Genomic DNA, 24,560 nt, shown 5'->3' with positions numbered 1-24,560 from the left:
ACTGTCCCCCAATAAAATTCATTTTTAAAAATAAATAAATTAATTTTTAAAAAAGAAAGGCACCCTGTATACTTGAGAGAATATCAAGAAGAAATAAAATGGGAAACACTGCAGTGGTAACATAGGACTTTTGCAAGGCTAAAATACTGGGGAAAAAATTGAAGGTAAAATAAATTTTTGGCTGTTGGAGACTTGTGGTTGCCAAGCAGGAGGGGAGGGAGTGGGATGGACTGGGAGCTTGGGGTTAAATCGATGCAAACTATTGCCTTTGGAGTGGATAAGCAATGAGATCCTGCTGTATAGTATGGGAACTATATCCAGTCACTTATGATGGAACATGATGGAGGATAATGTGAGAAAAAGAATATGTATGTGTGTGTGTGTGTGTGTGTGTGTGTGTGTGTGTGTGTGTGTGTGTGTGACTGGGTCTCTTTGCTGTATAGTAGAATATTAACAGAACACTGTAAACCAGCTATAATGGAAAAAATAAAAATCTTTTAAAAAATAAAAATAATTTAAAATTCTTGGCTCACAAATGCCACACACACAAAAAAAATTTGCTGTTGGGCAAAAAAAAAGGAACTAGATAATACTCGTTTTCCTTGTTAAAGTCTGACATGAACACTACTAAGCAAAGGTAATAGAAGGAATCTAGGGCAGACGTTTATCACAATGAATTAGACCAATTTTGCGGAATTTATTATTTAAAGATAACCTAGCTTTAAAGGTCATCTTCATGTCTGTAGATAGCGGTATTACTAAAGAAAGAAAAATCAGTAGTATATTGTATTGCATTATATTTTCTTATAGTTCATGAGTCTATATTTAATATTTATACATGGATGTGAGTTTGTGGGTGTGAATGCGAATGGGTGGCTTTGTATGTACCCAAAGAGTCTATCATTAATGTGTAGCTCTAACTACATTATGCACATAGGTGTGGGTATAAGTATACATTGAAAAGTTTGGTGCTCACAGTTTCCTGTCATTTTTGCATTCCGAGGTCATGGTTTTGACTCATTTTTTCACTGCAGTAATTCTCTAATACTTTCTTCAGAGGGGATGCTTGGTTAATATGTAATCTCAATCCATTCCCAAAATGTCTTTTTAACCTTGTCAGATTAATTATATATTAAATGCTTGCAAGCATTCTTCTTAGCAGTATAACTATATATCATTCTATCATTTTAATCCTATTGTTGTAAATGAGAAATAGGATGCTGATGCCAATATCATTATTTTTCGTTGTAGCAACTTCTGTCTAGAAAGTCTGGAAGATTTTCCTCTTTGGTTTTGTAATTCAGTGATTTTCCCAGATCTTTCTTTTCTCATCAGAATCCATGAATGCTTTTTCTTTTTCTTTTGAGGGCTACACCAGTGGCACATGGAAGTTCCTAGGCTAGGGGTTGAATTGGAGCTGCATCTGCCAGCCTACGCCACAGCCATGGCAATGCCAGATCCAAGCTGCATCTTCTAAGGCCACAACTTGTGGCAACACCGGATCCTTAACCCTCTGAGGGAGGCCAGGAATCAAACCTGCATTCTCACAGACACTGTGTTGTGTTCTTAACCCAATGAGCCACAACAGGAACTCCTTAATGAATGCTTTAAATCTGCAGCTCGGGTTTTCCTTTAGCTCAGAGAAAAAAAAATTTAATATGTAATTATCATCTTTGTTTCTCCAGTTATTAGCATTAAGTTTCCTAGATCTAACTTCCAAATCCTTTTTCCCTCCTAATTTCTATCTCGTAATCTTTTTGCTCTGTGGTTTGAGACATTTCATCTACATGATACTCCATGCCGCTACTTAAGGATAATCACTGATGATTCTCTAATTCTCTCCTTTGGATCACCCACTGAAATTGTGGAAGTCATATTTATTTTAATTCCCTGAGTTTGTGTTTGTGTCTGTGATTTTGTTAAAATTTCCTTGAGTGCCAAGTTTCATCCTAGTTGTTTTCTGCCTTCTTTAAGAGCTCTGTTTTAATGAGGGAAATTTTATTTGTTGATGTTTTCTTCTCCCCCGCAACCCCCCGCCCCAGTTCTTGCGTTTAGATTTCCTTAGAAGTGGCATAATTATTTACCTATTTATTTATTGGTACTGCTTATTGGGACTCCATGGTTGGACATTTTCTATGATTTAAAGGATATATATTTTCAATTTTTTTGAGTATATATCTAGGGGTGGAATTTCCGGGTCATTTGGTAACTATGTTTAATGTTTTAAGGACCTGCCAAACTGTTTTTCTAGAGCAGCTGAACAGTTTTACACTCTCACCAGCAATTCACAGGAGTTCCAATTTCTCCATATCCTCTATAACACTTGTTACTGTCTGTCTCTTTTTGGTCACAGCCATCCTATTGGATATAAAATATCTTTTGGTTTTGATCTGCAATTCCGTGATAAATAATGATTTTGAACATCTTCTCTTGGTTGTCATTTGTGTATCTTCTTTGAAGAAATGTCTACTCAGATTCTTTGGCCATTTTTAAGTTATTCGTTTTATTGTTTAGTTGTAAGAGTTCTTTATATATTCTCTATAAATGTCCCTTATCAGATACATAACTAGCAAATATTTTCCTCATTTTCTGGGTTGTCTTTTCACTGTCTTCATAGTGTCCTTTGAATTACAGAGGCTTTTAATTTTTGATGTGGTTCAATTTATTTTTCTTTGCTGCTTGTGCTTTTGAGAATCCATGATCTAACCTAAGACTTTTGAGAAACATTTTCTAAGAAACCATTGCCTAATCAATGGTCATAAAGAGTTTCAATTCTGTTTCTTTCTTCTTCTTTTTTTTTTTTTTTTTTTTTTTGGTCTTTTTAGGGCTGCACCTGTGACATACGGAGGTTCCCAGGCTAGGGTTCTAATCAGAGCTACAGCTGATGGCCTACACCACAGCCACAGCAACACCAGATCTGAGCCGCATCTGCGACCTATACCACAGATCAAGGCAACGCTGGATCCTTAACCTTCTGAGCAAGGCCAGGGATCGAACCTGCAACCTCATGGCTCCCAGTTGGATTCGTTTCTGCTGCACCACAATAGGAACTCCTATGTTTCGTTTTAAGAGTTTTATTTTAGCTCCCACATTTAGGTCTATCCTCCATTTTTGTATGTGGTGACTTTTAAGCTTGTGGATATCCAATTGGGCCAGCACCATTTGTTGAAGAGATTATTTTTTCTCCACTGAATGGCCTGACACCAGTGTTAAAAAGCAACTGACCATAAATATACTTTACATTTTGACTCAATCTATTCAATCTATTCCAATCTATGTCTATCTTTATGCCAATATTACATATTCATGATTGCTTACTGGGGCTTTGTACTAAGTTTTGAAATCATGAAGGGTGAGACTGCCAACTTTGCTCTTCTTTTCAAGATTGTTTTGTCTATTTGGAGCCTGTTCCATTTCCATATGCATCTTGAGATCGGCTTGTTAATTTTTGTAAAAAAAAGGCCATTTGAATTTGATAGGAATTGTGCTGAATCTGTAGATCAACTTTGGGAGCATTGCCATCTTAGCACCATGGAGTCTTTCAATCCATGAACAGAGATGTCTTTCCATTTATGTAGGTCTTCCATAATTGCTGCCCACAATATTTTGTGGTTTTCAGTGTACGTCTTGCACTTCTCTTGTTAACGTTACTATAGCAGTATTTGGTTCTTTTTGATACTTTGTAAATAGAATACATTCTTCATGTATTCTCATATTGCTCATTGCTAGTTTATGTAAATATAATAAATTATTGTGCGTTCATCTTGTATCCTTGCCAAAACTGTTTATTAGATCTAATAGCATTTATTCATGGATATCTTATGAGATCATGTCCTTTATAAATATGGGTAACTTTATTTTTTTTAATCTGGATACTTTTTATTCTTTTCTTTGCTTATTAACATCTCCAGTTTAAACCTGCTCTAAAATCTTGAACGAAAATGGTGAAAGTAGACATCCTTATCTTGCAGCTGATCTTAGGGGATGACTTCTATTATTTCACCATGAAGTGTGATATTAGCTTTGGGTTTTTGGCAGATGCTCTTTTCCACATGAGGAAGTTTCTTTTCATTCCTGATTTGTTCAGTGTTTTTATTATGAATGCATGTCAGATTTTTTCCAAATGCTTTTTCTGTGTCTACTGGGATGATCATGTGGTTTTTGTCCATTAGTCTATTTTTAAAAAAACTTCATTGAAGTATAGCTTATTTACAATGTTGTGTTAATTTCTGCTCTACAGCAAAGTGATTCAGTTATACTTTTTCATATTCTTTTCCATTATGGTTTATCACAGGATACTAAATATAGTTCTTTGTGCTGCTAAGTAGGGCCTTGTTGTTTATCCATCCTATATATAATAGTTTGCATCTGCTAAGCCCAAACTCCCAACTTACCTTTATTCCATCAATATGATGTATTACATTGATTTTTACCTGGACCACCTTTAAATTCCTGGGATAAATCTTACTTGGTCAGGGCATATAATAATTTTTATATGTCATTGGATTAGATCTGCTAATATTTTGTTGTGAATTTTTGCATTTACATTCATATTCCTGAAATTCTATAAACTTTTTGTATCTTCTATGTAAATTTCTTCTAAGTGAGGCATAGCATAGAAAATACTAATATATGTCACATAAGTCAATGGAGTTTTTAATATCAAAATTCTAGTCTCTCCATGCAGATCTCAGCAGATAATTTCCATAAATAATTCACTACTCAATTCTCATATATGGAGCTTCATTTCAACATACAATCCTTTAATGGATTTCTATTCCAAAACAAATAATTAGCCTACTAAGATTTATTCACATGACTGTATTGATTTGAACTATATTCAACCCATTGTATTCTCCAAGCAGAAAGAAACATCTTTAGTCTGCATACTTCTAAAACAGATTTTTTGTTTTGTTTTCATATTTTGGGTTTGTTATTTTGATTTTTTTTTAAATGCACAAAACCTAAAACCAACAGACTACCAATTATAGAAAAGTCTTTAGAAAAATAAAAGTTAGCAAAAATTGGGGAACTTTCCTTGGTGGTTATATCTTAAATCTCTCAGACCTTGGACCTATAAACCTTATCAGAGTTAAAACTACATAGAACATGAGAAATCTAAATATTTACATGTAAAGTGGGATTACATTGAAATTATTTTATAGTAACTGGAAAAACTTAACCTGAGTGATCATCATTAATAAGGTCATTGAAGAATGGGAAGAATAAGAGCATGTTAATTGGAAGACGATGTTGAAACTTTTTTCAAAGCACATTGGGATAAATAATAATAATGATTAATTAGATTGTTCATGGACTCTATTTTATTGCTTATATTTTATATTATAGCACAAATACTTTGAGGGCAGATACAGTAGCCAATGAAGTTTCAGCACATATGAGGGACCACCAATTTTTTTTTTTCTTTTTTGGCCACACCTGCATTACATGGAAGTTCCTGGGCTAGGGATCAAATCGGAGCCAGAGCTGTGACCTATGCCACAGCTACAACAATGCCAGATCATCAACCCACTGAGCCATAGCGGAAACTCTAGGCACCACCAAAAATTTTGGAATGAATGGATAACTCAGTGAGTTAAAATAGCTAACAAGAAATAGGTACTAGATAACTTGCTATAGTTTGGGACAACTCTTTTTGGAAAATTAAAGGTTACTTTTTGGCCAATCTATTGGTCTATTTTCCTGTAGGTTAGTAAAGGGAAGTTCTCCTTATTCTCCCCAAATCTGAATAGAATGTTGTAGTCCTCTTACACTCAGTAACTGATCTGAAAGTGGCAGCAGAACTAGAACAGAAGCCATCCTAAAATAAAGTTATCCAAAACATGAAAAGTTTTATTAGTCTTTGATCAAGATACATACCTCTAGGTACAGATGAAATGAATATTTATAATTGTATTAGATTCAATTGCTTCAGACTATAAACTTCATTGCTGAATTTCAACTTTAATTTTTATGGCCTGAGAGAGATGCTTTTGAACATATCATTCTTAAAATAAAAACATTAATATCTTTAATTACGTGCTATTGTCCTCTGTAGAGTAACTCAAAAGAAAATTTAAAAATCGATATAATAAAATTAATTATTTTACTTTTTAATTAAAACAATCCCCTTCATATAATGCAGTGATTTAATCAGTTTCCACAATCTATTGCCTATGCCTTTATAGATCATAAAGTCGAAGCTAAATGTCTTTAAGGAGATCCCTTTGTCAATTTCACACTTATAGACGGCAACTTTCTACTTTGGTCTTGTGAAGTTGTGTGTGGTCTGTGTTTGTTTTTGTTTATTGATCACATCTGATCTCAAGGCTGGGGAAAGAATGCAAAAAGACATCTATTCTGGCCACGGAGCAGGGATCAGCTAGAACCATCCCTCTACTCACAGACTGCACCCACTCCACAGAAGTACAGCTCTCATTCTGCTCAAACCAAGGATCACTTGGGCCAGAGAGCAGAGCACCCTTGGAGGGCACTAGGAGTCATACCATTTCCTCTGTCTGAAAAATAAGAAGTTATCATTTCACTGCCCATCATCTGTTTGAATGATAGTGAACTAAAGACATGATAGTTTTAATAGTTACTATGCGTCTCGATACATTTTGAACATTCATGTGCCTTCTCTAGCACTCTCAAGTTGGTGATGTCATCTATACATGGGGTAGAAAGAAAGAACCAAAATGTTCAAGGTACAAATGACTGAACAGCTGATAAAGTTTCCATCGATTATTTAGGACAAAACGGAGCCCTATGAGCAACAAGCACCAGAGCAGGAATAATAAACGTGCCACAAGAAAATGTCTCCTAAATAACATTTAAATATCAATAAAACATACAGTTTATATGTAATCAAAAAAAAAAAAAAAGAAACACCCTTCACGATTTGTTTTTATTTCAATGTAATTCTTGGTGACAAGGGGGAAAAAGGCATAGAGAGTTTGATGTCTAAATAGTAAAGTATGCTTTTACTTTGGCATTTTTATGGAGAATAACTGGCAGCCAGAAAGGATGTCTGTGGGATATTTAGGCTGTGATTTTCTGAGAGTAGCTGGGAGCAATAAACACATTTCACCTCAGCCCACAGGCAAGGGAGAGTCCAAGCCACAGCCCAAAGCTTATTCCTTTGCAAAGAGAAAATAAACAGCCTTTTCTCATCTTTTCTTTTCTTTTTTTTTTTTTTTTTTTTTTTTTTGTCTTTTTGCTATTTCTTTGGGCTGCTCCCGTGGCATATGGAGGTTCCCAGGCTAGGGGTCCAATCGGAGCTGTAGCTACCAACCTACGCCAGAGCCACAGCAACGCGGGATCCGAGCTGCGTCTGCAACCTACACCACAGCTCACGGCAACGCCGGATCCTTAACCCACTGAGCAAGGGCAGGGACCGAACCCGCAACCTCATGGTTCCTATTCGGATTCGTTAACCACTGCGCCACGACGGGAACTCCTCTCATCTTTTCTTAAACAATCTAGATTTACATCTAGATTTATCATTAAGTGATTTCTGCATTTGACCCCTGATTACTATAGAATTTGTGAACTTGATGTCTGCTTTGATTTTGTCTTTTGTGAATTGTTAGAAAAATGTCATGTTTCATTATGCTTGATTGCTGAGTGAGAGGGTAAGTGTGGAGGCATTTTCAAGGAACGCCCCTGTTCAACTCCAGGCAACACTTACTCGTGATTATATATGCACTTAGACAGGAGTACAAGCTTCTACCTTGATTGTCACTCACTGGGAAATCATGAATATGTCAAGAAGCTTTTTAGAGCAGGATGAATGCTTCCTGTGTTTGCAGAGTGGCACTCCTGATCCATGTCACGGAGCAGAGGGGGTGGGGGGACCCTTTTCCACTTACCTAAAATTGTCCCCAATATAAGGGATTTGACAGCATTGAATTCCGTCCCCGAAGACAGGATGGCTTGTCTCCTTGCATTTTGGTTCACCTATTAAATGTTCCACATGATGCAAACATCAAAATGATGAGCAATTTTGATGATAAGAGGATGGAAATCAAAGGGAAACCAAGAAAAATGATAAAAAAAAAAAGCTATATGTTCATGCTATCACAAATGTTAAAGGAGAAAACTGCCTTTTATTATTATTATTACTATTATTATTATTATTATTATTATTATTATTTTTGGCTTTCTAGGGCCGCACCCTCTGGCATATGGAGGTTCCCAGGCTAGGGGTCTGATCAGAGGTGAAGCTGCCAGCCTACGCCACAGCCACAGCAACCCCACATCCAAGCTGCGTCTGTGACCTACACCACAGCTCATGGCAACACTGGATCCTTAACCCACTGAGCGAGGCCAGAAAACGAACCTGCAACCTCATGGTTCCTAGTCGGATTCGTTTCCACCGAGTCACGACGGGAACTCCTAAGAAAACTGTTTTATAAACATTTTTTATAATATCTCAAATTCCACTTCACCCATTGCCCATCCCTTTCCCCTACATCTGTCTTCATGATTTAAGTATCTATAATTGGTACAATCCACAAAGAGATGCAATAGCTATTTTGAACCTCCAAGTTTTTACTTATTTAGAAAGGGAATTTGTAATATGAGCAGAAAAATGTATTATTCATACAGATTAGATATAAAAGATGATTCTTCAAAACTCAGTGACAATGCATAATTGAAGCACTCTGAGGTTTTTCAAAATGCATTCCCACTTTAAGCAAGATCTTGCTTTTTCCTTGTGTTTACATTTCTGTAGCATTTGTTCTTTTGTTATCCAATGGGAATAGGTTCCCACTGGAATATCTCCAGGAGCCACTATGACCAACTAGACAATATTTCCCAACCAAATAAAGCAAAACCAATGAAGACAGTTTGGTATTTTATTTTATTTTTTGTCTTTTTGCCTTTTCTAGGGCCGTTCCCGTGGCATATGGAAGTTCCCAGGCTAGGGGTCCAATCAGAGCTATAGCCACCGGCCCATGCCAGAGCCACAGCAATGCAGGATCTGAGCCGCGTCTGCAACCTACACCACAGGTCACGACAACCTCAGATCCTTAACCCACTGAGCAAGGCCAGGGATCGAACCCGCAACCTCATGGTTCCTAGTTGGATTCGTTAACCACTGCACCACGATGGGAACAGTTTGGTATTTTAAATGGTTAAATATTAATAATAACTGTTGACAGGTTGCTAAACACACAAACATTGCTAAACAAAACAAACACTTTGACTACATTTCCTGTCCTAGGAAGACTCCTGGAAGAACAGTGCTGAATGTGTATCTCTCTTATTGGAATTTATTATCAAATTTTTGCTCTAGATCATACTTTCTGAGCATCATAATTTGAATCACTGTTGCTGTTGCTGAGTTTACCAGCTTACCTTGACAAAGACCACTGCTGCTTCTCTGTTAATTGTCACCTGATGGAGCTGCCCATCTGCCAGATTTTTAAGACCAAAGTTTAAAACATCAGGTTCTTGGTGTCTGTCAAGCTTATACCTGATCTGCAAACTTCCTAAAGAAGAAGAAAATGACATTTTAAACTACAATAGAACTTTATACAGTCAATACAGATTCTAAGGTAAATGCACTGACTTTTTAAAAAATTATTAAGTTTTTTTTAATTTATTTTTTTTAAATTTAATACCATTTGAATCTATGGAACATTTACTTGAGCACAACAATAGTTCCTTTTCCTGGACTAGTAATCATTTATGTGCTGTTCTGGGGCCAAATTCAGAATCAAATTGCTCAGTTTTAAAATCAAGACCATGTGATCGTTCTCCAAGTTCTTCCATTTTCCTTAACCAGAGGACAAAGTCTAAGTGAAGCTTATGAAAATGCCAAGCTAGGCTGGAAGTTAATTATTCATGTGGTATTCATATTAGTAAATGGTAAAACCTCAAGCTATACTGCAGTAACATTCAGTTTCTATAAGCAGAACTTCTTTTAATGGGATTTATTTTAATGCATTTTAGTGTATCACTGATATTCCCATAAGTAATCTTTTTTTTTGCACAACCAGAAATGTTCTCCAATGTTTCTGCCATAATCAAGAAGCAGCAAAAGGAGAGAAGCGATCTGCTACAATATCCAAATCTTCATAGGCACCCACTGCTCTCCTTCAAAGATGCACCCTCTAGCCGGTCACTCTGATACCACCTGTACCAGATTATCAGTCAGAGATCATAGGAATCTTTTCCAGAAGTTAAGTTTCTCCCTTGATTCTCTGGGAAACAAGGTTAAAGCTTGGTTCTGTTTTCCAACTGGGAAAGCCTTGATTCTGTTTCCTAACTGGTGGTCACGGGCAGGTAACTCGTATCTCCCTTTTCTTTGTCTGCAGACAGGACATGACTGACTTCCCAACCACTGATGGGTGAGAACAATCATACTGACTGTGCTCATGAAATTGGCTTTTACATAGTTTAATGCACTTCCTCACTTCCAAGGAGGAGGAAGTATTTGCCATGTAAAAAGCTGAGAGATCATCTTTCAAAATGAACTGAAGTACTAATTTATTCATGTGCAGAAGGAAAGACCCCCTCATGATAACAAGAAGCCCAGCTGAACATCAAACACATAAAATGAACAGACATTTATGGAAGAAAGCCACCTAAATTTAATCACTGAAATGTTTTTCTTTTTTCTTTTTTTTTTGTCTTTTGTTGTTGTTGTTGTTGCTATTTCTTGAGCCGCTCCCGCGGCATATGGAGGTTCCCAGGCTAGGGATCCAATCGGAGCTGTAGCCACCGGCCTACGCCAGAGCCACAGCAACGCAGGATCCGAGCCGTGTCTGCGACCTACACCACAGCTCACGGCAATGCCGGATCGTTAACCCACTGAGCAACGCCAGGGACCGAACCCGCAGCCTCATGGTTCCTAGTCGGATTCGTTAACCACTGCGCCACGACGGGAACTCCTAATCACTGAAATGTTAACTTGAGTGAGAAGCACTTGGGGTTATAATGAAAAATGAACCAGCCCTAATAACATGAGAGTTATAGAGCATGCACTGTTTTTCCTGGTGTGTAGTTTAGCACTGGAAGGGCCCTCACATTAAGATCCTAATGTTCCAAGTCAGTCTTCGTGTTCTTGCGGTGAAGACACTCACCATTCGGGGCGAGGATAACTGAAAGGTATTCCTCATGGAAGGAACTCACATAGAGCAGTAAACTGGGCGTCGCTGTGGTCCGGAAGCTCAGGGTGACCGTCTCTCTAGTCAGTGTCAGATCCTCATGAGATAAGACTGCAAAGGAGCTGGAGTTCTTATCGAAGGTGTGATTGTAATGCTCCTGAAAATTGTAGATAACTGAAGAGCCAGTTCCAAAATAGGCAGAAATCTCTGGAATGACATGCACATTTTGTTGTATTAGCAACAGGTAAGCATATGTGTCTTGTTTGATGCACCTTTATGTATATTTAAAGAACATCTCTAATCTTTCAATATCTCAAAAGAGAAAAAATGGTATTCTTTGGTTTTTTTTTAATTAAAAATTTTAAGATTAAAAACAAAAAAGTGTAAACAAAAAGTTTTGTTTTTGTTTTTTTTGTCTTTTTAGGGCCACACCCATGGCACATGGAGGTTCCCAGGCTAGGGGTCCAATTGGAGCTATAGCCACTGGCCTTCGCCACAGCCACAGCAACACCAGATCCAAGCTGCGTCTGCGATCTACACCACAGCTCACGGCAATGCTGGATCCTTAACCCACTGAGGGAGGCCAGGGATCAAACCTGTATCCTCATGGATGCTAGTCAAATTCTTTTCTGCTGAGCTGCTCATAAAAAGGCACACCCATAAAAAGATAATTAACCTTTCCATATTCCTGTAACTCAGAACTGGGTAACCATATTTTATTATTGCCCCTGGGAGTTCCCTGGTGGCTCAGTGGGTTAAGGATCTGGTACTGTCACTGCAGTTGCTCCTGTGGTGTAAGTTCGATCCCTGGGTCAGAACTTATGCATGCCTGCGGGGGCAGCCAAAAAAAAGTGTTAAAAAGTATTTTATTGTTGTCTCCAAAAGGCCTCATCATAGATTTATAGAAGATTAAATGTCCATTGGAAAAATACAGTTAAAAGTTATTGCTCTCCTTGAGATGTCGCATTGATGACCCTCTGAGAAAGTCACAGAGGAGGACATCAGCTCTAACAGAAGCAAAGACTTCTCAAGAAAACAAGCACACCTCCTCCCAAGTGAAATGGAGGCATTCAGAACAAAAACAATTTTATTTCAGTGAATTATAGAGAATCCCCTTGTCCTCTCTTTCCAGCATCAAATGCCAGAAACGGTCTCCATAGTTCTCAAGAGTCCCACACTTCCTCTGTGTCCTGCTCTCTGTCCCACTCACCATTCTCGCAGAAGGGCCCATCATATGCAGAGGAGGTGCAGTCACAAGTGATCCCTCTGTGCTTTTCTCTGCACCTCCCTCCATTGCGACACAGGTGTCCGTAGCTGCTGCAGTGTCCTGGACAACCTGGCTCCACTCCTGGCGTCATCGTGGCTCTTTCTTCCAGATCCAGGGCCAGCCCATTCAACTGCAGAGACCGCATGCATCCCAGAAAACCTCTCTGTCTGCCGGCTGTTCCACCTACGAAGCAAACACTGCAAATGCCAACATGATCCTGGGTGTCAGTCTGACATTTCCTCCCCACTTCGAACCAAGGCCAATTCGAATAACGACAAAAAAGGGAACTGTTCATGAATATAATCCTGAAAACAAAAGCTATGGTCAAAGGTTAAGAATCATCAAACGACACTGAATAAACCATCAACAAAAATATTTTTAAGGTGAACTTCATAAATATTTATTCTAAAAATACTTCTTTCAGTTATATTGGAAAAGACATCTTTTTACATTTGTTCCTTCCTTAAAGAGCAAAATAAAAAACCACTGATCCTTTTAAAAGTTTAAATTCATAAACAAGGACATGCACGATAAATGCTTTATAGTTGAAAATCTTTGCAATGTAATATACATTATAAATTTGAAATACATAAATGTGTATATGTATTTTATATAATGTATAACGAATGTGTATATATTTTCATAATATATGCATCTAATGTATAATACATTACAAATTTATATATTTGTATAATATATATTACAAATTTATATAAATTTATATATGTATTGAAATTTAACACATATGCATACAAATTACATATATATGCATATAAATTATAACATGAATAATTGTAATACATATATGAATAATTATAACATATATATGAATAATTATAACATATGTGTATATATTTGTACATGTATATATATAAAATGCTAATTCTTATATATATATATATAAAATACTAATTATTACTTAGAAGAAGTCTCAGTAATAAAGCTGTGAAAAGGAATTGAGGCAAGAACAAAGAAAGAGAAGGCAGAAGGGGTAAAACCAAAATTTAAGACCTCAGGCCTTCCTTACTCCATCCTGCTGGCTCTGAGTTCAGGTGGTATAACATAAACTAAATAATATATACCTCTCTATTTTTCTATCTAATTTTTCACGTGAGCCTAATAAACATGGGAGCTCATTAGTCACTTGGAGTGCTTGCTAAAAACAGATTTTAGATTCATTCCAAAAGATTCTGATCCAGTGTGCCTGGGGTAGGTATGCCAAATCTGAATTTTCAATTTACTCCTCAGGTTTTAGAAACATTATCTTAGTGAGAACACTACTTCCAGGTAGATTTCCACGCATGCTTTGCTCCTAAAAATTCCACTAATTAATCCTCAGGATTATAAATTAGAAAATAAAATTATTTAATTTGATTCACAGTTCGATAACGTAAAGTGAAGCCTCGACTCAGTAAGAAGTAGCTGTGCCTGAAGCTGGGTTTTATGGTGCCATGGGCTGTAGAGACACACACACACACACACACACACGCACGCGCACGCTTAAATTCACTGAACATTAGTCCCTGGGCACTGCTGTAGGTATCTCTTGGCAAAGCAAAGCGTGTGCTAATTTGTGATTTATATCAGTTTTTAATTGGACCGTGTCCTTATTTACTTTAAAATAAGTGAGAAAAGACCAAGTGAGAGCTACTTTGTTAATCTTAGTTTCCAAATTAGAATAGAGTTGTTTAAAAAGTAATGTAGCAAAACTTATTCCTCCCTTTGGGAAAAACAAACAATAATAAAGAATAAACAAGTAAATTAGAGGAGAGATTCCTACTATCCAAAGCTTTAAAGAACAGAGAGTGGGAAAAATGAGCCAGCCCTGGTTCTAAACATGGCATTTGCAATAAGAGAGCAGCACAGGGTGGAGATCAGGACGGAAAGGAACCAGGTGCTGGGCTGGGGAAAGTCCTGCTGCGCAGAGTCACATAAGGCTACCTTTACCCCCCTGGTCGGCTATGATCTGCTTTTGAGGGGACACTGGAGGATCTTGTCATAATTACAAGGCTGGTTCTCTATCTACACTGAGAAGTAAAATAAGAGAAGCAGATAAAATTTGCACATTGTCTTATAAGTAGATGGATAAGAAGTGAAACAAACATAAATTGTCTATGGTATTGAGGGCAAGCTTTGGGATCAGTCCAACACGGCTTGGATTTCCCTATGGTTGGGGTTTCTGTGGCCAAGTCACTTGATCTCTCTGAGCCTCCATTATCTCATCTGTAAAGTGGGTACAATAATTGATGGAAAAGATACTAATACCAACTGAACTCTTGGTACATGGTGTCTGTGTGGCTGAACCACACTGACTCCATTTGTCAGCTCCATCTTAGGCCAGCAGTCCCACTCCCTTTCCTTCCTCTCAAGGAATGCACCAAAGCCAGATAATCAACTTTTACCCTCCCCTTCTGCTGACAGAAAAACTAAAGAATGCTTTTGGCTGATGCCGATGGTCACCAGATCCTCCTGGGAGAGGAAAAAATCCCAGTTCCCCACAGTGCATGATGTGCTGCTCACTTGATAGATTCTATTTTTAGCTTTGACCCCTTGAAGTCCCCCTGCACCCCTTTCTATGCCTCAAAGCACAGCTGCAAATGCCTCTGGATCAATATCCACCTGATCCTGCCTGGGTGGAAGTTACACATAATAAAACTTCATAATTGCACTTTATGGAGTTTTCAATATCTCTGCCTCCAACCATTGTCATTATCGCTACTTTTTAAAAATATATATATTTTATTTTTATTAGGGTACAGTTGATTTATATAGTGTCATTTTCTGTTGTACAACATAATGACCCAGTCATATATATGCATTCTTTTTCTCATCATACCTTCCATCATGTTCTATCCCAAGAGACTGGATATAGTTCTCTGTGCTGCCCAGTAGGACCTCATTGCTTATCTACGTTAAATGTAATAGTTGCATCTACCCCCCAAACTCCTTGTCCATCACACTCCCTCCCCCCTTCCCCTTGGCAATCACAATTTGTTCCCTATCATCATACTTTGCGGTGATGCACATGACATTACTTTGATTTCTCTTGGTGCACCTCTGCACTCACAGCACAGCTCAGTTAGAAGCACTCACCCACGAAGAGCTGGCTGTTGAGCTGCAAGCGGGCATGCCCATCCGCTGGGGCGGGCTGGGTCTGGCGGGGGAGCTGATCCACTTGAAGGGATGCTTCTTTAATGTTCCGCTCTGCCTTCACGTGATGCCACCGATTGTCATTAAAGGGAGTGGGGGACGGCACCGTGACCTCACAAGGCCCATTCCCCACATCAAAAGAAAAGGTCACTTCTGCAGGGGCTGGAAATAAAGACAGAAGAAGTGCTCAAGTTCATTCACAGGGGAGAAAATTTAGTCTTGAGTAGACCAGAAAAAAAGCACAATGACATGCTCCTTAGGAAAGGAGACCGTGATTTAATGCAGACAAATGTCACTAGGAGGTGGTTAGGGGCAGGGGAATAAATCTGAATCTGGAGAAAGAAAAGCAAAGCTGATTTTAACATATTTCTCCCCAGAGTTTACTATTCATCTTGCTAAGCCCTAAGCAGTTGAGATATTTACCTATAGAAAGAAAACTAATGTTTGACCTGATTTCATACCTATAAGTGAGTTTATTTAAAGGTGGTTTAAATCTTCATTTTTTTTTTTTTTTTTTTTCCTTTTTCGGCATATAGAGTTTCCTAGACTAGGGGTCTAATCCGAGCTGCAACTGCTGGCCTACGCCACAGCCATAGCAACACCAGATCTGAGCTGTGTCTGTGACCTACACCACAGCTCACAGCAACACTTGATCCTTAACCCAGTGAGCAAGGCCAGGGACTGAACTCACATCCTCAGGGATACTAGTCAGTTGTCACCACTGAGCCACAACAGGAACTCTAAATTTTTATACGGTTTTAGAAGAACTATGTGAAATTCAGATTCAGTAAGAAATTAAGCTTTGCCTACATAAGAAAGCAATATGACTAGTCAGTTAAGACACAAAATTTTGTGATTTAGTAAACAGTTGTTTCATCCATTTGGCTTAATACCATAATTGCACATAGAACTAAGACAGCCAGGAATTGTGTAGACAGACTGGTGTGTATTTCATGAATCACTGTTTAACTTTCTATTAAAAATAATTATTTAAAATTATTGACTTTTAGGAGTTCCCATCACAGCACAGCAGAAACGAATCCAAATAGGAACCATCAGGTTTTGGGTTTGATCCCTGGCCTCGCTCAGTGGGTTAAGGATCCGGTGTTGTTGTGAGCTGTGCCGTAGGTTGCAGACATGGCTCAGATCTGGTGTTGCTGTGGCTGTGGCGCAGGCCAGCAACTGCAGCTCCAGTTAGACTCCTAGCCTGGGAACCTCCATATGCCACAGGTGCAGCCCTAAAAAGCAACAAACAAACAAAAAATAAAATCATTGACTTTTAGCTTTTAATAAAGAAATTCAGTTGACAAAGGAAGCATGGCCATAAATCAGGGATTAGGTTACTAAAGAGGTTATTGCTAATTACTGAGTACCCAGTGGCTTGGTCCAGAGTGAGCCCCTCACCTCGTAGCTCTAGCCTAATGAAGTCTGTGATCCCCAGGTTCTCTACAAACACCCCTGAAGAAGCTGTGGTCTTAAAAAAGAAAGACACGTCAGCACTAAGCTCTCCTCGGAATGTAGGGAAATGAAGATATGACGTCTCAGTATTGAAGGAAGCTGAATTCCAAAATGAATCTGTTTACAAAAAGAAAAAAAAAAGACAGTAAAAATAACAATGCAACAAAGCAAGTATCAATTACATTTTATATTTCTAGCACTTTAATCATTCAGTGCATTATCTATACAAGCGTTCATTTGGAGCTTCTTCTGGACAGGTAACCGTGACCTAAATGTCCAAATAGTGATTCCTTTGAAGATGAAAAATCTTGACATAGCTACAATTGAGTGGAGAGATATTCACTTTGGAAATGGCCTTCAATTTTTTTTTTTTTTTAAAACAGTATTATTGTTTAAATTATCATGGAGTGAAATTGATTCCTGGGGAACACACAGTTTTATAAACTTTAATACTTGCTTGAATTTATGTAACCATCACCAAAATCAGGATAAACAATGGTTCCATCACCCCCCCCCCAAATTCCCTCTTGCTATATCCTTATAGCACACCATCCACCCACCCCGAAGTCCTGGCAATCATGAACTGGTCTCTGTCCCTATATAGTTTTGCCTTTTCCAAATAGCCCATAGACAGAGTCAAGCCGTATGCAGTCCTTTGAGATCGGCTTCTTTCACTCAACAAAAACTTTGAGATTCATTTAAGTTGTTGTGTGTTGACATCTGTTCCTTTTTACTGCTCTGTAATATCCCATCACATGGATGTGTCATGATTTGTCTACATTTGTCAACTCTACTCTCTAGAGTTGTTTCTAGATTTTGGCCAATTATAAATAGAGCTGTACAAACATTTGCATAAAGATTTTTGGGTAAACATATGTTATCATTTTTCTAGGGTAAATTCCTGGGAGTATAATTCCTGGACTGTATATGGTAAGAATATTTTTAATTTCATAAGATACTGCCAAACAGTTTTCCAGACTGGCTATATCATTTTTAATTCCCATCAACAATGTACAAGTGATAGAGTTGGTTCATATCTTCACTAGCATTTGGTATTGTTAGTATTTTTTTTTTCATTTTAGCAATCCAAATTGGTGTATAATAGTACCTCATTGTAGTTATAATTTGCCTTCCCTAATAGCTAGTGATGTTGAACATTTTTTATAGTGTTTATTTGTCATTCTTCCTCTTTAGTGAAGTACGATCATCTTGGGAGAACTGACATTTTTCCTATGTTGAGTGGTCCAGAGTCTTCCAATGCATTAACATAGTATATCTCTCCATTTATCTAGATTTTTAAAATTCCTTTCTTCAGTATTTAGTCATTGTTTTGGTTTATAGATCTTATACATTTTTGTTAGATATATACCTAAGTATGATATTCTTTGGTTGAAAATGATATTGTCTTGTAAATTTTGGTTTTCAACTGCACGTTGCTAGCATCTATGATTAATTTGCCTGTGTTGAACTCATATCTGTAATCTTAATGAGCTCACTTATAAGATCTAGTAGAGTTTTTTTTGTTTTTGACACATTCCTTGAGGTTTTTCTATGTAGATAACCATATGCATATCTGTGAATAGTTTACTTTCTTGCTTTCCAGTCTGTATGCATTTGTTTTCTTTCTTACATTGTTTCCTTGGCTAGGACTTCCTGCATGATAAAAGTTATTGAATAGGAAAAAAAAAATAGTTGAATACAAGTGATGAGGTTGGATAGCCTATCTTGGGGGAAAACATTCAGTTTTTCACCAATAATTATGATGCTAGCTGTTTTGTATAGATACTATCTTACTAGGCTGAAGAATTTCCCTTTTTTACCTAGTTTGCTAACAATTTTATTATAAATGTTATTCTGGTATAAATTATCATGTTGAATCTGTTATTATAATAATTCAAATTATAATGTTCATATTAATTGATATAGAAAAGGCATCTGGCATTGCCTCTCTTCCTTAGACTGTTCATACGGTAGAGTACATTGATCATTTTCCAAATACTGACTCAGCCTTGCATCCTGGGATAAGCTGCAGCTGGTGGTGATATCTTCTTTTGAATATTCCTGGATTATTTACTAAAGTTTTGTTAGGATTTTTGCATCTATGTTGGTGATAACATTACTGCTATTTATCATTTTTTTGAACTTTTCTGGTCTAGTTTGGATATCAGAGCAATGATCTCCTTGAAATGCTGGAAAGAAATTCCTTCTCTATTTTCTGAAAGAGACTGTGTAGATATGATATTTGGTATTTGGTAGAGTTCACTATTGAGACCATCATGGTCCAGATTGCTTTTACAGAAAGTTTCTAATTATAAATATATTCCATTAATACTGTTAGATCCACAAACAGTTGTATGTTTCATCCTGTGTGTTTGTTAGTGATTTTCAAGGAATTGGCCCATTACATCTATGTTATAGAGTTATATCTATAGAGTTGTTTATGATGTACCTTTATTATACTGTTGATATCTGAGGAGCCTCTAGTGTTACCCTAACTCTCATTTCTCATATTGGTAATTTTTATCTTTTTTTTTTTTTTTTGGATAGTTTTGTTAGAGGTTTATCAGTTTTATTAATCTTTTTAAAAATCATTTTTTTGTTTTTAATAGATCTTTACGTGTTCCGCTTGTAATTTAATTGCTTTGTATTCTTATCCTTATTATTTCCTTCTTTCTGCTTGCTTTAGGTTTATTTTTTTCTTCTATTTCTAATTCCTTTTGGTGAAAGCTTATATTACTGAATTGAGATCTTTTTTCTTTCATATCAGTATAAATATCCCTCAAAGTACTGCTATAACTGCGTATCACCAACTTTGAAATGGTACATTTTCATTGTCATTTGTGTCAATATAGTTTATCTATCTATTGACACCGTGTTTAATTCAGGTATAATTTAACAGCTTGGTGTTTAATTTTTAAGTGCTGGGAAACTTTCTCGCTATCTTTGCTATTTATTTCTAATTTAGTTATGTCAGAGAATGGATTTTGTAAGATTTAAATTACTTAATACCGTCTAAAGTTTGTTTTATGGCACAGAACAGACTGTATCTGAGTTGAAGATTCAAGTATATTTGAAAAGAAAGTATATTCTAATGTCGGTATGTATTCTATAAATATCATTAGATTCAGTTGGTTTCTGGTGATGTTCAGGTCTTCTATGTCCTTGCTGATTTTCCTGCTATTAATTCCATAGGTTAATGAAAGGAGTATTGGTCTCTTTAATCATAATTATGGATTTTTCTATTTCTTCCTTCAGTCCTGTCAATTATTGCTTTGTGTTTTTTGAAGCTCAGTTATTAGCATAAACATTTAAGATTCTTTCTTAGGTCTTCTTGTTCCTTTAAAAAATATTTATAAATATTTATTCCTGGAGTTCTCATCATGGCTCAGTGGTAATGAATGAGACTAAGAACCATGAAGCTGTGGGTTTGATCCCTGGCCTTGCTCAGGGGTTAAGGATCCTGCGTTGCTTTGGCTGTGGTGTACCTCTACCCTGGGAACCTCCATATGCTGCGGGTGCAGCCCTAGAAAAGGCAAAAACACACACACAAAAAAAATTGTTCTTTTTTTTGGTTTCCAAGCAAAATTTTTAATATAGAAAGTCCAGTTTTCCTTAAATTTGTGTTTTTGTAGTATATAGTTTTCCCCATCATTTTCTTTTATTATGTCATTATATTTGAATTTCTTGTACACAGAATATAGCTGAGTCAAAACAATTTGCCTTTTAACTGGTTAATTTAGATCACTTATATTAAATATGAATGTTGATATACTAGGTCTATCATTTTATTATTTTTTTCTCATTTGTTCTCTTTTTTTTTTTTTTTCTTGTTCCCCCCTTTCTGTCTCTTTTTGGATTATTTCAACATTTTTTTCAGCATTCTATTTGTATTTGTCTATTGGTTCTTTTAGGGACTACTACATATACTTAACTTTCTCAGTCTGCTTAGAATCTGTGTTTTAACCACTTGAAGTGATTTGTAAAGACCTTGGCAACAATTTTGTCCCTTTACTTACTCCTGTTTACACTGTCGTTTCCATATGATTACATCTACATGAAACAAAAACCCTGAGAAATAGCATTGTATTTTTTGCTTTCAATCCTCAGATATATTTAAAATAACTCAAAAGAAAAATAATTTATTAAGTTTACCCTGGCATTTATCTAATGCTGATTTTTTATTTCTGAAAATCCAGATGTCCTTCTGATATCACTTTCTTTCTATCCAAGAAACTTCCTCTAGAAATTCTTTTAAAGGATGACTTCTAGCAATGAATGCTTTTAGTTTTGAGGTTTTTTCGAATTTTACTGATTCCTAAAGGACATTTTTGCTGCATATAGAATTCTGGACTAACAATTCTTTGCTTTGGGCACTTAGCTACTCTCTCCTGGCCTCCATCTTTCTGGCAAGAAACTCAGTGTCATTTGAATCTTGTTCCCCTATAGGCAGTGCATCATTATTTTCTCTGGCTGATTTCAAATTTTTCTCATTGTCTTTAGTTCTCAGCAGTTTGATTATGATATGTCTAGACGTGAATTTATTTGTGTTTATCCTGTTTCAGTTTCATTCAACTTCTCAAGTCTCTCTTTTGCCAAACTTATAAAGTTTCCAGCCATTATTTTTTCAAATATTTTTTCAACATCCGCATTCTTCCCTCCCTTCCTCTGGAAATTTAATTACATGAATGTTATATCTTTTATTATTAACCAACAGGTCCCTGAAGCCCTGTTCATTTTTTTTTTTCCAATTTTCTTTCTTTCTCTTAAACTGGATAATTTCTATTTATCTTCAAGGTCATTGACTGTTTCATCTCAGATCTACCAGTTAGTCTATCCAGTGCATTTTTTTTATTTCTGTTACTGCACTTCTTAGTTCTAAAGTTTCCATTTAGCTCTCCTTTATATATCCTATTTCTTTGCTGAAATGTTCTCCTTTTTCTATTTGTTTCAAAAGCATTTATTATTACTTGTTAGGGTTTTTTGGTGCAATACCTGTTTTAAAGTCTTTATCAGATAATTCTAACCCTGTGTCATTGGTAGCTGTTGATTACTTTTTCTCATGCAAATTTAGCTTTTGCTGGTTCTTTATATGCTAAGTAATTTTGGATTATTTCCTAGATATTTAAAATATGATGTTAACAAATTCTGGACTTTGTTTAAATTCAAGGATCATACTGATATTTTTCTTATTTTGCAGGCAGCTGGCTTGGTTAGGATCTGGCGATGTATTCCAGCCTGCCTTCTGTAGGCTCTGAGGGCTGTCCAGTTTTTGAGCATCTGCAGTACTATTCAGATCTGCCTCACCTTTGCACCACTCAGTGACCAGTCTGAGCTCTGGGCTGCAGCCTCTTAGTTCAGTTCTCAACTTCTTTGGTCTATAATTAGGACCAGATCCAGGCATGCATAGTTCTGAGGTGAACCCAGGACTTCATAAACAACTTATGACATCTCTTTCCTGAAGGCTTCCCTCTCTGTGCTCTTCCAGGTACTTGTCAGTTCCCTGGGGCTCCCTTTCCAATAATACAACCAGAAAACTGAGGCTCTATGTAGCCTGCTTTATTGTGCTCTCTTATGCACTTCTGCATCTGTATCCATGTCTGTTGCCAAGTGATGAGTGAACAGAGAAAGAAAACAGAAGTAACATGAGTCTGTCACTGTCTTAGAGCCAGGGCTGTCCTGTCCAGTGCAGAAGACCTCTTTTCTCAGAGCTCTGGCTCCTGCAGGCTTCAGAGGCAGCCTCTGCCACTATTGCCATGGGGCTACCTGGGAACTGAGACCTCAGCAAACAGAGATAAGGGGGAAAAGAGTTTCCTGTGCTCTTGGACGGTTAGGAGTTCCATATTCCCTTCTCCATGCAGGACATAGAGAGCTTCTCCTGGATTTCTTTCCATCTGTGACCCAGTGGCTGAGATGCTGGAGGGAAATCAAATGGTGAATTTTGCTTTCTATTCCCTGCTGCTCTTCATTTTCCAGAGTCCTGAGATAATTGTTTCACACATTCTCTCTAGGTTTTAGGAGTGGATTCAGTAAGAGAAATGGGGTGGGTTGTACCTACTTCATCTTATCCAGGAACAGAACTGTGGTTTGCATTTTTATGTCATGAGTGAGAAAAACAACTCTGCATACTGTTATCAGTAGTCAAGGCACGTTCATAGGCTCCCTACATTTTGACTGTCCACCTCTCAGTATTTTTACTATCTGAAATAGGAAACTCTTACTTTTTTCAATAGTAAGTTTCAGAAATGCCAGGATCCCCTTATACCGCAATACCTCCTATGAGGCCCCAGGGAGGGCTATGGTTTTACAGGACCCAATTCAGTCCTGCCTGGCTTAGAGGGCAGCATGGTTACTGTGACCCTAGTGGACATTGCACTTTGGCCTCTCCTCTGAGATGAGTGCCACTGAAGAGGTTGGAGGCAGAGGGCTGAGGTGACCCCTCTGGCTACCGTGTGGAGTATCAGCTATGGTAGCAGGTAGGCCAGTGATGGGTCCACAACAAAAAGCCTGGCAAAGCGATAATGGAGGTAAATTCTAGAACCATTTTTCAAGTGAGAAGCAATCAGATTTGCCAATGAATTCGATATAGGTTACGATAGAAAAGAGAAATTCTGGAGTTCCCGTCATGGCTCAGCAGAAACAAATCTGACTAGCACCCGTGAGGACACAGGTTCGATCCCTGGCTTTGCTCAGTGGGTTAAGGATCCAGCGCTGTCCTGAGCTGTGGTGTAGGTCACAGATGAAGCTCGGATATGGCGTTGCTGTGGCTGTGGCGTAGGTCAGCGGCTACAGCTCTGATTCGACCCTTAGCCTGGGAATGTCCATATGCCACAGGTGTGGCCCTACAAATATTTAAAAGAGAGAGAGAGAGAGAAAGTTCTGAGTGAACATAATGTCTTCAGTCTAAGGAGCAACAGCGAAAATGGAGTTGCCATGTACTGAGTTGAGAAAGGTTGTTATGGAAATATTTTTTCTTTTTCTCCTTCCTTCGCCCCTCCCTCCTCTCTTTCTCTTCCTCTTTCTTTCTTTCTTTCTTTCTTTCTTTCTTTCTTTCTTCTTTCTTCTTTCTTTCTTTCCTTCTCTCTCTCTCTCTCTCTCTCTCTCTTTCTTTCTTTCTGACAAGTTGAGTTTAAAATGCCAGTGGGAATGAAGAAGCACAGAATAGCCAGTTGGATGCAGGGAGTGGTGAGTTCAGAAAGACTGGGTGCAGGTATGGACGTGGAAGTCATTGCCATCAATGTTGGATTTAAAGTGATGAGATGGTGTGGAAAGATCACCAATGGAGAGCGGGGAGGAGAAAAGCTGGAGAATAGTCTTGGAGGAATTGCAACATTATCCTACTGACAAGATGAAGGAAGACTGGGCAGAGGGGGAGAGGAAAACCAGAATTTTGTGATATGCTGGCACCAAGTAAAGAAAGTGAATGAAAGAAGAATGAATCATGCAAGGAATCCAAAGTTGCTGACAGGTCAATTCAGATGATATCTGAGAGTAACAACTGGATTTAGCAACCCTGAGGTCTCATTGGTGACCTGGAAAGAGCAGGTTCCGGGGAGCAGTGGAGAAGGCCT

General features: G+C 37.5%; 1 protein-coding gene across 4 annotated transcripts in view; it reads right to left on the bottom strand.

Annotated features, from left to right (window-relative positions):
* Positions 1-24,560, bottom strand: part of LOC102166958 (contactin-associated protein-like 3) — a 205,491-nt gene that overhangs the window by 10,130 nt on the left and 170,801 nt on the right. For all 4 annotated transcript variants that reach the window (XM_021072824.1, XM_021072822.1, XM_021072823.1 and 1 more), the window contains exons 16-21: positions 16,939-17,109; positions 15,478-15,696; positions 12,328-12,567; positions 11,094-11,324; positions 9,364-9,497; positions 7,872-7,959 (exon numbers count right to left, since the gene is read on the bottom strand). In XM_021072824.1, coding sequence (XP_020928483.1) covers positions 7,872-7,959; positions 9,364-9,497; positions 11,094-11,324; positions 12,328-12,567; positions 15,478-15,696; positions 16,939-17,109 — 1,083 coding nt within the window. The remainder of the gene's footprint in view (positions 1-7,871; positions 7,960-9,363; positions 9,498-11,093; positions 11,325-12,327; positions 12,568-15,477; positions 15,697-16,938; positions 17,110-24,560) is intronic.

Source organism: Sus scrofa, chromosome 14 (assembly GCF_000003025.6).
Source record: "Sus scrofa isolate TJ Tabasco breed Duroc chromosome 14, Sscrofa11.1, whole genome shotgun sequence".
Classification (NCBI taxonomy): domain Eukaryota; kingdom Metazoa; phylum Chordata; class Mammalia; order Artiodactyla; family Suidae; genus Sus; species Sus scrofa.
Note: the sequence above shows the minus strand (reverse complement) of the source record. Positions and strands in the feature narration are given on the sequence as shown.